The 12,528-nt window shown below is 37.0% G+C and overlaps 1 protein-coding gene across 10 annotated transcripts in view; it reads left to right on the forward strand.

Annotated features, from left to right (window-relative positions):
* Positions 1 to 12,528, forward strand: part of rock2a (rho-associated, coiled-coil containing protein kinase 2a) — a 73,699-nt gene that overhangs the window by 50,293 nt on the left and 10,878 nt on the right. For 6 of the 10 annotated variants that reach the window (XM_077236658.1, XM_077236661.1, XM_077236662.1 and 3 more), the window contains exons 4-19: positions 1,101 to 1,238; positions 2,324 to 2,584; positions 4,669 to 4,813; positions 4,901 to 5,039; positions 5,159 to 5,250; positions 6,233 to 6,392; positions 6,522 to 6,582; positions 6,804 to 6,815; positions 6,921 to 7,049; positions 7,270 to 7,497; positions 9,243 to 9,489; positions 9,575 to 9,681; positions 9,891 to 10,050; positions 10,394 to 10,554; positions 12,127 to 12,311; positions 12,440 to 12,509. In XM_077236658.1, coding sequence (XP_077092773.1) covers positions 1,101 to 1,238; positions 2,324 to 2,584; positions 4,669 to 4,813; positions 4,901 to 5,039; positions 5,159 to 5,250; positions 6,233 to 6,392; positions 6,522 to 6,582; positions 6,804 to 6,815; positions 6,921 to 7,049; positions 7,270 to 7,497; positions 9,243 to 9,489; positions 9,575 to 9,681; positions 9,891 to 10,050; positions 10,394 to 10,554; positions 12,127 to 12,311; positions 12,440 to 12,509 — 2,295 coding nt within the window. The remainder of the gene's footprint in view (positions 1 to 1,100; positions 1,239 to 2,323; positions 2,585 to 4,668; positions 4,814 to 4,900; positions 5,040 to 5,158; positions 5,251 to 6,232; positions 6,393 to 6,521; positions 6,583 to 6,803; positions 6,816 to 6,920; positions 7,050 to 7,269; positions 7,498 to 9,242; positions 9,490 to 9,574; positions 9,682 to 9,890; positions 10,051 to 10,393; positions 10,555 to 12,126; positions 12,312 to 12,439; positions 12,510 to 12,528) is intronic. The other 4 variants (XM_077236667.1, XM_077236660.1, XM_077236663.1 and 1 more) reach the window with 1 other exon arrangement.

Here is a 12,528-nt window from a genome sequence, read left to right on the forward strand (position 1 = left end):
ACTATTGGGGTATAATTTAATACACATTAATGGAAAAAATATTTTAAAGCACTAGTCAGTGATTCTGATAGTGTTTAGGCCAGCAGAGAAGGCACGCATATCATACATGCATAGAATTGTTTAAAGGGCTGTTTTATCATTTTATAAACCTTTTTGTTCTTGTCCAAACCTGTTCTTGAACTATAAAGGTGTTTAAATTGTGACTTTTACAGTCATTTTATGGTTTAGGATGTTACCATAGACATTGTCTATGCATACATTATTAATTTTATTTGTGCAGGTCTTAAAACCCTTACATTTAATTATAAAAAGTAAACCCTGCAGATACTCTGGTAAAAGACATTAGAGAGTCTTTGTATGATGTAATTAAATGATCAAAACGCAGCAATTGTATAAAAGCACACATAAGTTATACTGTTAAATCAATCTATGGCATTAATAGGACATTATATGCTCCTGTATCCATCACATTTTGAAAGCACAATATACATATTAAGGCAAATTGAGCAGGTTTGAATTGTTAACTACACATATTAATTGCAATTATTTAATCTATTAGCTGCCACACTTTAAATACATGTACTGTGTAATTGTCTGTATGTATGTGTTAAGTGTGAACAGTTATACCAAATGCTGCAAGCAGTTCTTTGTGCTTCCTGTTAAATGACCCCATGTAATTGTATATTTACATGTCAGATGTATAAACAACGGAGAGACCGTGTGTAGTTTTGTATTGTGTCGTCACTATGGGTGTGTGTTTGTAAAAGTCAGGGGAGAGATGCAGTGGGATGAGTCTGAACAAGCCTGCAGACACAAACAACATGATTACCCAGTATTCTCCTCTGTCAGTTGTCTGACAGGGGCTGTGTGGGTGCACTGAACCTAAAGCACAACAACAGAGGGTGCTTTAAAATGTGGCTGTCTGTGTCGAAGGCAAAACAGCCTCTGACAGAGTGTTCACTGGTGGTATTTTTAAATCGTTTTGGGAGCGATGCACAAGATCTGACAGAAATTGAAAATCTTGGTTCATGCGTGTGTTAGTAATGAATTAGTGTGAGTCTCACAGAAGATTTGTTTTTTGTTATGATGTCTTTGTGTAGGTTAGGCATAAGGCCTCTCAGAAGGTGTACGCAATGAAGGTGCTCAGTAAGTTTGAAATGATCAAACGCTCAGATTCTGCCTTCTTCTGGGAGGAACGTGACATCATGGCATTTGCCGACAGCCCATGGGTCGTACAGGTATGATGTGCTGACATCTAGGTGTTTTTTTTTTTCTCACAAATGTGTGTATACGCAAGCCTTAAATGTGCAGCAGTGGTTTTTCATATACAAATACTCTCTATGGTTTGATATGCGTAAAACGAATGTGCTCTTTCCAAAAATTAAATATCACATGACTATTCAATGTGTATACACTACAATTCAAAAGTTTGGAGTCTGTAAGATTGTTTTTATTTTATACTTTTAATTCAGTAAGGACACATTAAATTGTTTAAAAGTGACAGTAAAATCATTTCCATTGTTACAAAGAAGCCTAGAAAATGCATTACGTCTCCACAAAAATATTAAACGGCACAACTGTTTTAAAAATTGATAATAATAAATGGTTAATGAGCACCAAATCAGCATATTAGAAATATTTCAGAAAGAAATAATGTAAAATAAAGAGAATTCAGCTTTGCTATCACAGTAATACATTTAATTTTAAAATAAATTGAAATCGAAAATATTTATTTAAATTGTTAAAAGTTTAAAACTTTTTATTAAAAGTCATAATAACTCCAACATAACCTTTTTCACAGTGTTTTTAATCAAATAAATGCAGCCATGGTAAACATGTTTTTTTTTATATTTACCGACCCAAAACAGTAGTTTTTTTTCTTTTTTCTGATTTCTTATGATTATCATGATCATATTTTAATAATGTAAAAGCATTATTTAAGAGTCAGTCATTCAATTAGATTTTAAGCTTTTAATTAACAACTATTTTGTTTTCACTTGAGTGTTGTTGTTTTTTAATTAGCTAACTGCTCAAGTTAAAATGTTAAAAGTTTAATTATGTGCTATCTTTATAGAGTGCCGAAGTTATGACATCACTTTGTAGGACAACTCAGAAATTAGCGGCTAACTAAAATGCTAACTCACTTCCGCGTTTTGGCCTACAAAGTGATGTCATAACTTCGGCACTCTATTGGACCAGAAATATTATGCCAGTGCATCTCTAGCTTGAGCACATACACAATGTCAGACTATAGAGATAAATAAACATATATTTTCTTTTTTCCTCCCCCTCTTTTCTCGATTCTTTCTCATCTTCTCCTCAGCTGTGCTGTGCTTTCCAGGATGACCGTTCTCTCTACATGGTAATGGAATACATGCCAGGAGGAGATCTAGTCAATCTCACCAGCACATACGACGTTCCAGAGAAGTGGGCAAAGTTCTACACTGCCGAGGTTGTGTTGGCTTTGGACGCTATTCATTCCATGGGCTTTATTCACCGAGACGTCAAACCAGACAACATGCTGCTGGACCGCTACGGACACCTCAAACTTGCCGACTTTGGGACCTGCATGAAAATGGATGGGGTGAGGGGTCAACCAGTTATTGCAATACAAAAATTTCAGTTGTTCACAGGCTCTTGTCAAAACTGAAGACTCTCTCTGGTCAGCTTCTGACCAAGCATTTCACCCTGAGCCCAGGGATTTCTAGCTCACTCCTGGATGTAATTGCATGATAAATACCTTGAGCACATGCCAGTTCTTGTCCAAACTCAAGGGACCAAAGAAAAACTGAGCTTTCCTCTCATTCCTTTATCTCTGAATGAGGAAGACCTCAGGTGGTTTCAGAGGTTAAGGGTCATACTGGGGTTAAAAAGCTGTTTTAATTTAAAAATGCTCAGTTTATGTTGATTAAAGATTAAAGGGATCGTTCACTCAAAAATGAAAATTCTGTCATTAATTACTTTGACATTGATGTTTCAAAATATTTCATGAAGCGATCGTAAATCTAATCCATATGAATTGAGCGAATCAGTCAAAATTTTCTGAAGAGACTATCACTTTAAGTGATGAACAGATTGAATTTAGGCTTTTATTCACATTTTAACATTGATCAGCGAACAAACAGAAGCTCAACCAAACCTGCTTGATGTGCGAGAACAAACCTCTTGCGGAAGCTCGTAACACAAGAATGAATCTCATTGGTTCTTGCACGTCAAGCTAACATGCTTGAGTTTCCGTTTACCACAAACTGATGTGTGTTGATGAATGTTTATATGTGAATATAAAAGCCTAAATTTAATCTGTTCTTCATTAAAGCAGCCGAGTTTCTTCACTTATCCATACTAAACAGCTCAATTCATATGTATTAGTTTTACGATCTCTTTATTAACTTTTTGAAGCATCGAAGTGTCATTTGTGTAGCTGTCAATGGAGGGACCGAAAGCTCTCAGATTTCATCAAAAAATATCTTTTTTTGTGTTCCGAAGAGGAACGAAAGTCTTAGAGGGTTAGGAACGACACGAGGGTGAGTAATGTTTGGGTGAACAAACCCTTTAATATCTGCTTACACTTTATTTGGATGGTCCCCCAACAGACACTCTACTACTGATTATAAGTAACATTGCAACTAAGATGTCAATTTATTCTACTAACCCAAAACTAACAGTCTACAAATACTCTGAGAGTTAGTTGACATGTAGTTGCAAAGTTACTTATAGTTAGTTAGTAGAATGACTAAAGTGGACTATCGAAATAGTGTAACCAATATTTTTTTTTGCATTTTAATTTATAGTTAGATAATTTTAATGTATTAATAATAATTGAACAACTTATTTAATAACTTATTGACTTAAGTCATCCTGTGGTCCCCTTAGCCCTCAGAACCACTGTCCTAAACTACCACCACATCAAATACAAAAGTAGCCTCAAATGTGCAGAACATTATAATTATGAGTTATAATAAACTTTTCTAGGATACATTTGAAATGATTGTCTGGTTGCTCTGTTAGTCTGCAGAGATCTCTACTGTATATCATCATTGGATTTTGATATATTTGCTGTATTAAGTCTTAGATTGTTATTCACCTTTAGTGTTTTCACGGCTGAATTGTTTTTTTTGTTTTTTTGTCTTTTACATATGAACCACATTACATGTTACTACATTACACATTAGCTATTCATTCAACAACAATGACCTCTGAAATGGTAGATACTTCATAGCTACTGTGTCTGCTGGGGCACTGAACTCAAACTAGATAGGCCTAGAATAGAATGTTATGAAATGCATAAAATGTTATATAACATACCAGTATATGAAATTCACTACAAGGACATTTGTAGTTGTTTGTCCCACTTTTTACATGTTTGAGCCATTTTTGTCACTTTTATTCCCAGTCCCCCCACCCCCAAAAATATTCCTGGTTGAATTCTGCCCATGCCCATGAGTGCCAAGGCTGGACATACTGTTTGTGTGATATTACAGTGCCATCTACAGTACAGGAGCAGAACTACACGCTCAAGAAAAAAATATGAATTTGAATATTTTTAAAATTTCACTCAGGTTCAATGTAAACACTATTATACATTGTTGATATTGCTGCGTAGAGTTTATAGATATAGATAGACATAGATGGCATCCTTTAACCCATAGATTGGTTGATTGATTATAGACGGGGATGGTTCATTGTGACACTGCGGTTGGAACCCCTGATTACATCTCGCCGGAGGTTCTCAAGTCTCAGGGAGGGGACGGATACTACGGACGCGAGTGTGACTGGTGGTCGGTGGGAGTATTTATCTACGAGATGTTGGTTGGTGAGTCAGGAATTTGTGTGTTTTTGTTTAAATGATACATCTGTTGTATTGGTTTATTAAATGAGATAAATGTGTGTGTGTGTGTAGGTGATACACCGTTCTATGCCGATTCTTTGGTGGGGACCTATAGTAAGATTATGGACCATAAGAACTCTCTTAACTTCCCTGATGACGTTGAGATCTCTCAAGAAGCCAAAAACATCATCTGTGCCTTCCTAACTGACAGGTGACCTTTTACATGCACACATCGACATACATGATGTTCTCTGATCTATATGGATATGGATGTTCAACTGGCAGGGTTCTGTCTTTTCTATTGTGCTTGTGGATGTTTGCATGTGGTAGGGAGATTCGCCTGGGCCGAAATGGCGTAGAAGAAATTAAAAGAAATCCTTTCTTTAGAAACGACCAGTGGACCTTCAGCACTATTAGAGAGAGTGAGTAAAACACCTGCTTCCCCCACTTTACCGCAGATTTTAGAATTCAAATACATGTCATACACATTTCACGCTACACTGAAATAGAAAAAGTACTAAAAATTAAAAAGTTCCATAACTATAATAGCTGTGCTCATTACTGTATGTTCACACCGCCGCCGGCGAGAGCGGCAAAATTCGCTCTCGCCGCCCTGCCAGCGACGCCGTGGAAAGATTCGTGGACGCTCTGATGCTCTGACGTAGATCGAACGCGTGGTCTTTTTTACAACTGTATTTAAAGGGGCCACAAAGCAAACAAGCATGTCGATCGTTATTTTTGCAGAAAATTTATCGATGGAAAAAACTTAACAATTATAGTGACAAACAAATTAAATTAAACAAATTAAAAGCCATTTGTGTGGTGTTGCTTTTGTGTTCATGGTCAAGTGCTATTATAATTTGCATTCCCGCTGAAAAACAAGCGTTCTAGCGCGAAAATATTGCCTATAAATACTAGTGTTGCGCACCTTATCAAATTCAAATGATCAACCTCCTCAATTTTGCTTGGGAACTAATGTGGTCGGAACGAAAGTTTACAGGATTGCGTTCTCTGGACTCCTCTCAAACGGAGCACCTCTATATTCCGATTGGTTGCCGCCGAACCGCGTCATTGCTTATTACCATAAAGTTGACCTAACTTCAACTCTCCTCGCCGCTCTCACCGTCCAAGACGCGCCGCTCTCGCCGGAGCTCGCCGCCGGCTCTCATTGACAATGATTGACTTCCGGCCACTTTGACGCTCTCGCCGGCGGCGGTGTGAACGCACAGTTACACATTCGTATTTTTAGTGTAACCAACCTGAAACCAAAACAAGCCTGTAAGCAGGATGTTAATTTTTGAGCAATGTTAGCTTCATCTCTACTATTAGCGCCCTTTACCTCAGCTGTTAAAAAAACACACACACACACACACAGAACCGTTTTTTTCCCTGTCCTCTCCCCAGCTGCAGCCCCTGTGGTTCCAGAGCTGAGCAGTGACATAGACACCAGTAATTTTGATGAGATAGAGGAGGATAAAGGAGAAGTGGAGACCTTTCCTACACCCAAAGCCTTTGTCGGCAATCAGCTTCCCTTCGTGGGGTTCACCTACTTTAAAGAAGACCAGTAAGAGATTTCTGTTTTTGTCAATTCTGTACACTAAACTATTTCTTGGTGTTGGATCTCCACTTGATGTTCTGAAGCAAAACCAATTGATGATAACTGTCACAGATAATCTGGTGTGTTTTTGTGCAGGTTGTTGAATGCTGTTAACAGTTCAGCAATGAAAAATGATCTCTCAGTATCTAAGAGAGAGGTACGACACAGATACATTACTACCTTCGTCCGCTTATTTTTAAAGAGCTTTATGCTCTTTAGAGACTGGATTTACATCATACAGTTAGACTCTGGTTAGAGACTTCATATTAGACTTGGAAAAAACCTGAAGCTTTTTGGAGGTAGAACTAAACTGATTAGTGCTTCTTGCGACATTGGTTGTAACTAATCTTTTCATTCTTTTTTTTTTTTTACCCACAGGACAATTTAGCAGTAAGTGTTCACAGTCTCTCTGCTTAATACACAGCTTATTAAGTAGTTTATTATTTTAAGAGACTGATGACATATTAAATAAAGATCGCTTTATTTTCCACTCAGCTCCAGAAGAAACTTCATTCTCTAGAAGAGCAGCTCAATATTGAAATGCAGGCCAAAGATGAGCTGGAGCAAAAATTCAGAAGCAACTGCAGCCGCCTAGAAAAGATCACCAAAGAGCTCGATGAGGAGGTGAGTGGGCGTCTCATCTCTGGAACTTCAGCAAAGTTGTGTGTACGAATATACAGTGATCTTACAGCATCAATCACAACATATATTTAGTTCTCTGGTCCAAATGGATATGGATGTTCAACTGTCAGGGTTCAGTTTGTTTGACAATGTTTTTTTTTTTGTGTGTGTTTGTGGATATTTACATTTTCATTACGTTGGTGCTTTGCACATGTGTTTATAGATAAATGGCAGAAAAGTGTTGGAGACGTCTCTGAGACAGCTGGAGAGAGAGAAAGCTCTCCTGCAGCACAAGAGCGTAGAGAGTCACCGCAGAGCGGAGAGTGAAGCCGACCGCAAACGCTGCCTGGAGAATGAAGTGAACAGTCTGAGGGATCAGCTGGATGAAATGAAGAAGAAAAACCAGAACTCGCACATCTCCAATGAGAAGAACATCCATTTGCAGAAACAGGTTTGTGGGTTTGAGGAGAGACTATCACATCCAGAAAACTTGCTATATCTGTCATTCATGTTCATAATTCAAGAGCATATGGTCTTGATTATAAATTTTTTTTTTGAAGATGATCAGAGTGGCTTCATTTGTTAAAGTGTTATAACTTGGATTTGATTTAAGGTGTGTGTGTCATGAGAAATGTAACAAATCATGGAAAAACGATTGCCTTAACCTGAGAAAATGATGATCAAACTTCCCAAATGTTTGCTTATGAAAGTCAGTTATGTATTGGGTACGTTATCATCTCTGACAGACAGCATGTTGAAGCATTTCAAATAACGCATTCAAAACATCCGGTAGTGTGGGTTTTCCAGGAAATGCGTGTAGTCCCTGGACCTCTGCTTCTCGTAAATACTACCATGTATTGTGCACGTTATTTTTTTGACAGACATCGATGTCGTGATATTCAAATGATGTGGATTTGAAAACAGATGGATCGTAAGGTAATAATTATTTCTTAGCCGGCAAGTATTCAGTGAAGTGATTTGTGCACACGAGTGTGTTATGTTAGTTCTAATATTCCAACCGACAGCCAGACAAAGTTTTTGACGGACGTGATAATGTGCGTGAGGGGTGAACTACAGTATGTTCGATTTTTGGGTAATTCTAAAATGAGCTGGAGACATTCTAAATGCTTTTTGTGAAGTTCCAAGTAATTATTTTACTGAATGAAGTTTATTTCATGGTTTGAACATATAACATGTTACTCAAGAGACAATGTTTTACCAGGAAAGGAGTGGTTTTGAAGTTGTTTATTCTCTCATAACACAAATATTTTATTTAAACCCTGGAAATGCAGATCCTGTTTTAAATAATTGTGAAAAAATCAAAAACTGTTAAAACTGCTGTTCCATTATTAACCCTTAGCCAATTTGGACTCCTATACATTATATTGTACGTGCTACTGTTAAAAAGTTTGTGGTCTTTTTTTTATTTATTTTTATAATTACGACAAAATACTGTTATTAAACAAAGATGTATTAAATTGATAAATCTATTCAGCAATGGTCTTCCACAAAAATATTAAGCAACAAATGTTGAAAGCAGCAAAACAGCAAACTGTTTTCAACATTGATAATAATAAGGTACGTTTCTTGAGCAGCATATTAGAATGATTTCTGAAGGATCATGTGACACTGAAGACTGGAGTAATGATGCTGAAAATGCAGCTTTGCATCACAGGAATAAATTACATTTTAAATATTGTATAGAAAACAGTTATTTAAATATTAAAATAGAAAAGTTGTTTTAAATTGTAATAATTTAACAATATTACTGTTTTTACTGAATTTTTGATTAATAAATGCAGTCTTTGAGACTTCTTTCAAAAACGTTTTTAAAATCGTACCGATCCCAAACTTTGAACTGTAGTGTATATAATATATCAAATGTGTGTTTTATGCATAAATATTTATTTGTTTGTTTGGTATTTGTCATTCAATTCATTCAAGAATTGATTCACAACACAATTATGTGAATATTTTATACTTTTGCGACATTTTGTTGCATAGTCTTAAATCAAATGAATACAGTGTCTGTTAAAAGCAACATTTGGTTTCTAAAAAGTAAAGTTCCCAGAATTATGGGTCTGTATTCCTGAAGAAACCTGTTGCTATTTGTCTTTCTCACGTGTTATAAAGTAACAGAATGATCCAAGTAGCATACTGTCATTTCTCTGACAAACCAGTGTCTCTCTCTGGCAGCTGGATGAGGCCAATGCGTTACTGCGGGCAGAATCTGATGCGGCTACACGGCTGCGTAAAGCTCAGACCGAGAACTCCAAACAGCTGCAGCAGCTGGACGCTCATGCAAGAGAACTGCAGGACAAGTGCTGCATGCTGGAGAACAGCAAGCTCACGCTGGAGAGAGAGAACATCAGCCTGCAGGCAGCGCTGGACTCAGAGAAACGAGAGCACAGCCAGGGCTCGGAGACCATCTCTGATCTACTGGGTAAGTGTGGATCCCAGTTCTTATGGAAGTATCATATCAATTCACACGCATCAGCGTTCATTTACATTCCACCTCTTATTCATAGCACGGATCTCTGGTTTGGAGGAGGAAGTGAAACAGGTGAGACAAGCCCTATCTAAAGCTGAGACGGAGAAGAGGCTACTTCAGGAGAAGCTAACAGACCTGGAGAAGGTAAATACTTTTTTTCTCATACTCATTCCCCTCCCTTGTTGTGACTCATTATAGGCTATGGTTGTGGATTCAAACGTCATTTGTACCTTCTTCGTTCCCAGCATTCACTACTTAGAAGGCTATGAAGTTGATGTACTGGTGTTTACTCTCTTTTTATGGCATTTTATGTTCAGCCCCTCTTCTAATATCTGTGTGTGTATGCCCAATAGGAGAAGAGCAATAACCAGATTGACATGACCTATAAGCTGAAGGTGTTGCAGCAGGGTTTGGAGCAGGAGGAGGCGGCACACAAGGCCACAAAAGCTCGACTTGCCGACAAAAGCAAGATCAGCGAGTCCATTGAAGGAGCAAAATCTGAGGCTGTGAAGGGTATGAGAGCTAAGTGATCCTATTAAACAAATTTTGAATGTAGTTTTCTTTCCTGTATTGGCGTATTTCCTTATTAAAACTTTAGTTTACACAAATTGAAGACCTCAAAACTAACAGAAATAGACTGAAAGCCACAAAACTCCAATTTTTATTTCATTTTAAGAATAGTGCATGACCGTGAAGGGCATTTTGAATGGTGTAGTGGAAAACATGTTGGTTTAGATTAGGGGAGACAAGACCAGAGTTGTATAGGAGAATTGATTAAAGGGTGTATTGCTGGTTTTTGTAAACATTACAGGATTTTATTGCTGGTTAAGATGTCTGTTTTTGTGTGTTCATCTAGACCTGGAACAAAAGCTGCAGGAGGAACGTTCCTCTAAACTGCGTGTGGAGAACAGGGTGTTAGAACTGGAGAAGAAGAACTCTATGCTCGACTGTGATTATAAACAGTCACTGCAGAAACTAGAGGAACTGCGGCGACATAAAGAGAGACTCACAGAAGAGGTACTGCAGTGTATTCATGTATTTTTGCTACACCTGCCAATGGCCGGCTAATTAAGAAAATTTACTGATGATAAATGTCTATTAGTGGTCGACCGATATGTTTTTTTTTAAAGGCCGATGCCGATATCTTGGAGAGCAGGGTGGCCGATATAAAGCCGAATATTTATATTTATATATCAAACATATATATATATATACACACACACACACACACATATATAATATATATATATATATATATATATATATATATATACACACACACACTTTATATTTATATAAATCAATATTTAATAAATTAGATAAATTTAATAAATATTTAAAATAAACATGCTTAGGCCCTATACTTTAGATGGCAACTTCTTGAATCTGCAATCCTATTACAGTATTTTTCGCAAATAAAGTAATTGTTTAAAAAAATATATGAATATGTGAATAAAAAGGAAGTAAACACTGTAACAGGACACTCAGTAATCTGGTAATTTCATGCGCACTGATAATCATATTTTTTTTACTTTGACTTTTGACAAGGTAACGCTAATTTTACATACAGCACACAGTGAAAACGACATGAATATGACACAGTGGGCAACTGGATATAGCACAACATATTTTAAAATGAAGGATTTAAAGTTTTTCGATCGCGTCTACTGTGAAGCTGATCTTCTGTTCACATTCAATCACTTCGCACGGACCGTCACTCGCAGGAACACATTTATGCAGTTTGCAAATGCACACTTCACAAGATATCACAGCTGGATTCGATTAAATCTGCAAGGTTTGTGAAATTAAATGTTTATTAGATATTCAGAGATTTGTTTAAATGATGTAGATGCGCATTTGCTGAATGTTGACGGTACATGAGAAAGTATTTTAGCCTGATTGTTTGCCTTTTCGGTTAGCTGCTACAAATAATATAAAAGCAAACGCATTACTTTTTCGCATAGCATTTACTTTCTTTGATTACCAGTTCTGTAGCCACCGGTTCTTTCTAACAAAGTATTAGATATGACTGACGGAGAATGTGAGTGAGCACTGTGTGATCAGATTCAGGCGCTGCCCTTCTCTTCTCAGGTGCTGCTGGTGTTCTCAGCGCCACCCGTCAAAATAAAAGTCCTGCTTCCAACACATCGGCCAATAAGAAAAACTTTTTTCTCGATATTTAAAAAAAGCTAAATATCGGCTGTGGCGATATATCGGTCGACCACTAATGTCTATTATTGCATTTATTTATACACATATTTTGCATTTATTACGTTTTTTTTCTTCATTGAAATGTATACTTTTATTCAGAAAGCCTTTGTCAAAAGTGAAAGCAAAGACATTTATAATTTTACAAGAGATTTCTATTTCAAATAAATGCTGTTCTTCTGAACTTTCTATTCATCAAAGAATCGTGGTTTAAAAATAAAAATATAAGAATAATAAGAATTTTTTCTTGAGCAACAAATCAGCATATTAGAATGATTTCTGAAGGATCATGTGAGTCATTTCTACTGAAAATTCTGCTTTGGTATCACAGGAATAAAGTACACAGATCTACAGATTCTCCTGATCTTTCTCTTTGTCTAGGTGAAGAATTTTAGTCTGAAGATTGAGCAAGAAGTTCAGAAACGCACTCTGACTCAGAATGACCTGAAAGTTCAAAACCAGCAGCTCAGCACCCTCCGAACATCAGAGAAACAGCTCAAACAGGAGATCAACCACCTGCTGGAAATCAAACGCAGCCTGGAAAAACAAAACATGGAGCTGCGCAAGTATGCAAGACACATTATGAACTTATTGTATAGTACACACAAAGACGCATCCTAATAGCTGGTGGCTGAGAACCTTTCTTGTGTTTTTACATAAATATTCAAATAGATTTAATCATTTGCGTTTCTAGGGAGCGTCAGGATTCGGATGGACAGATGAAGGAACTGCAGGATCAGTTTGAGGCAGAGCAGTATTTCTCCGTAAGTCTAAACTCTTTCC

This window comes from Siphateles boraxobius, unplaced genomic scaffold (genome assembly GCF_051911475.1).
Source record: "Siphateles boraxobius isolate OS27281-9 unplaced genomic scaffold, OSU_SipBor_1 20, whole genome shotgun sequence".
NCBI lineage: Eukaryota > Metazoa > Chordata > Actinopteri > Cypriniformes > Leuciscidae > Siphateles > Siphateles boraxobius.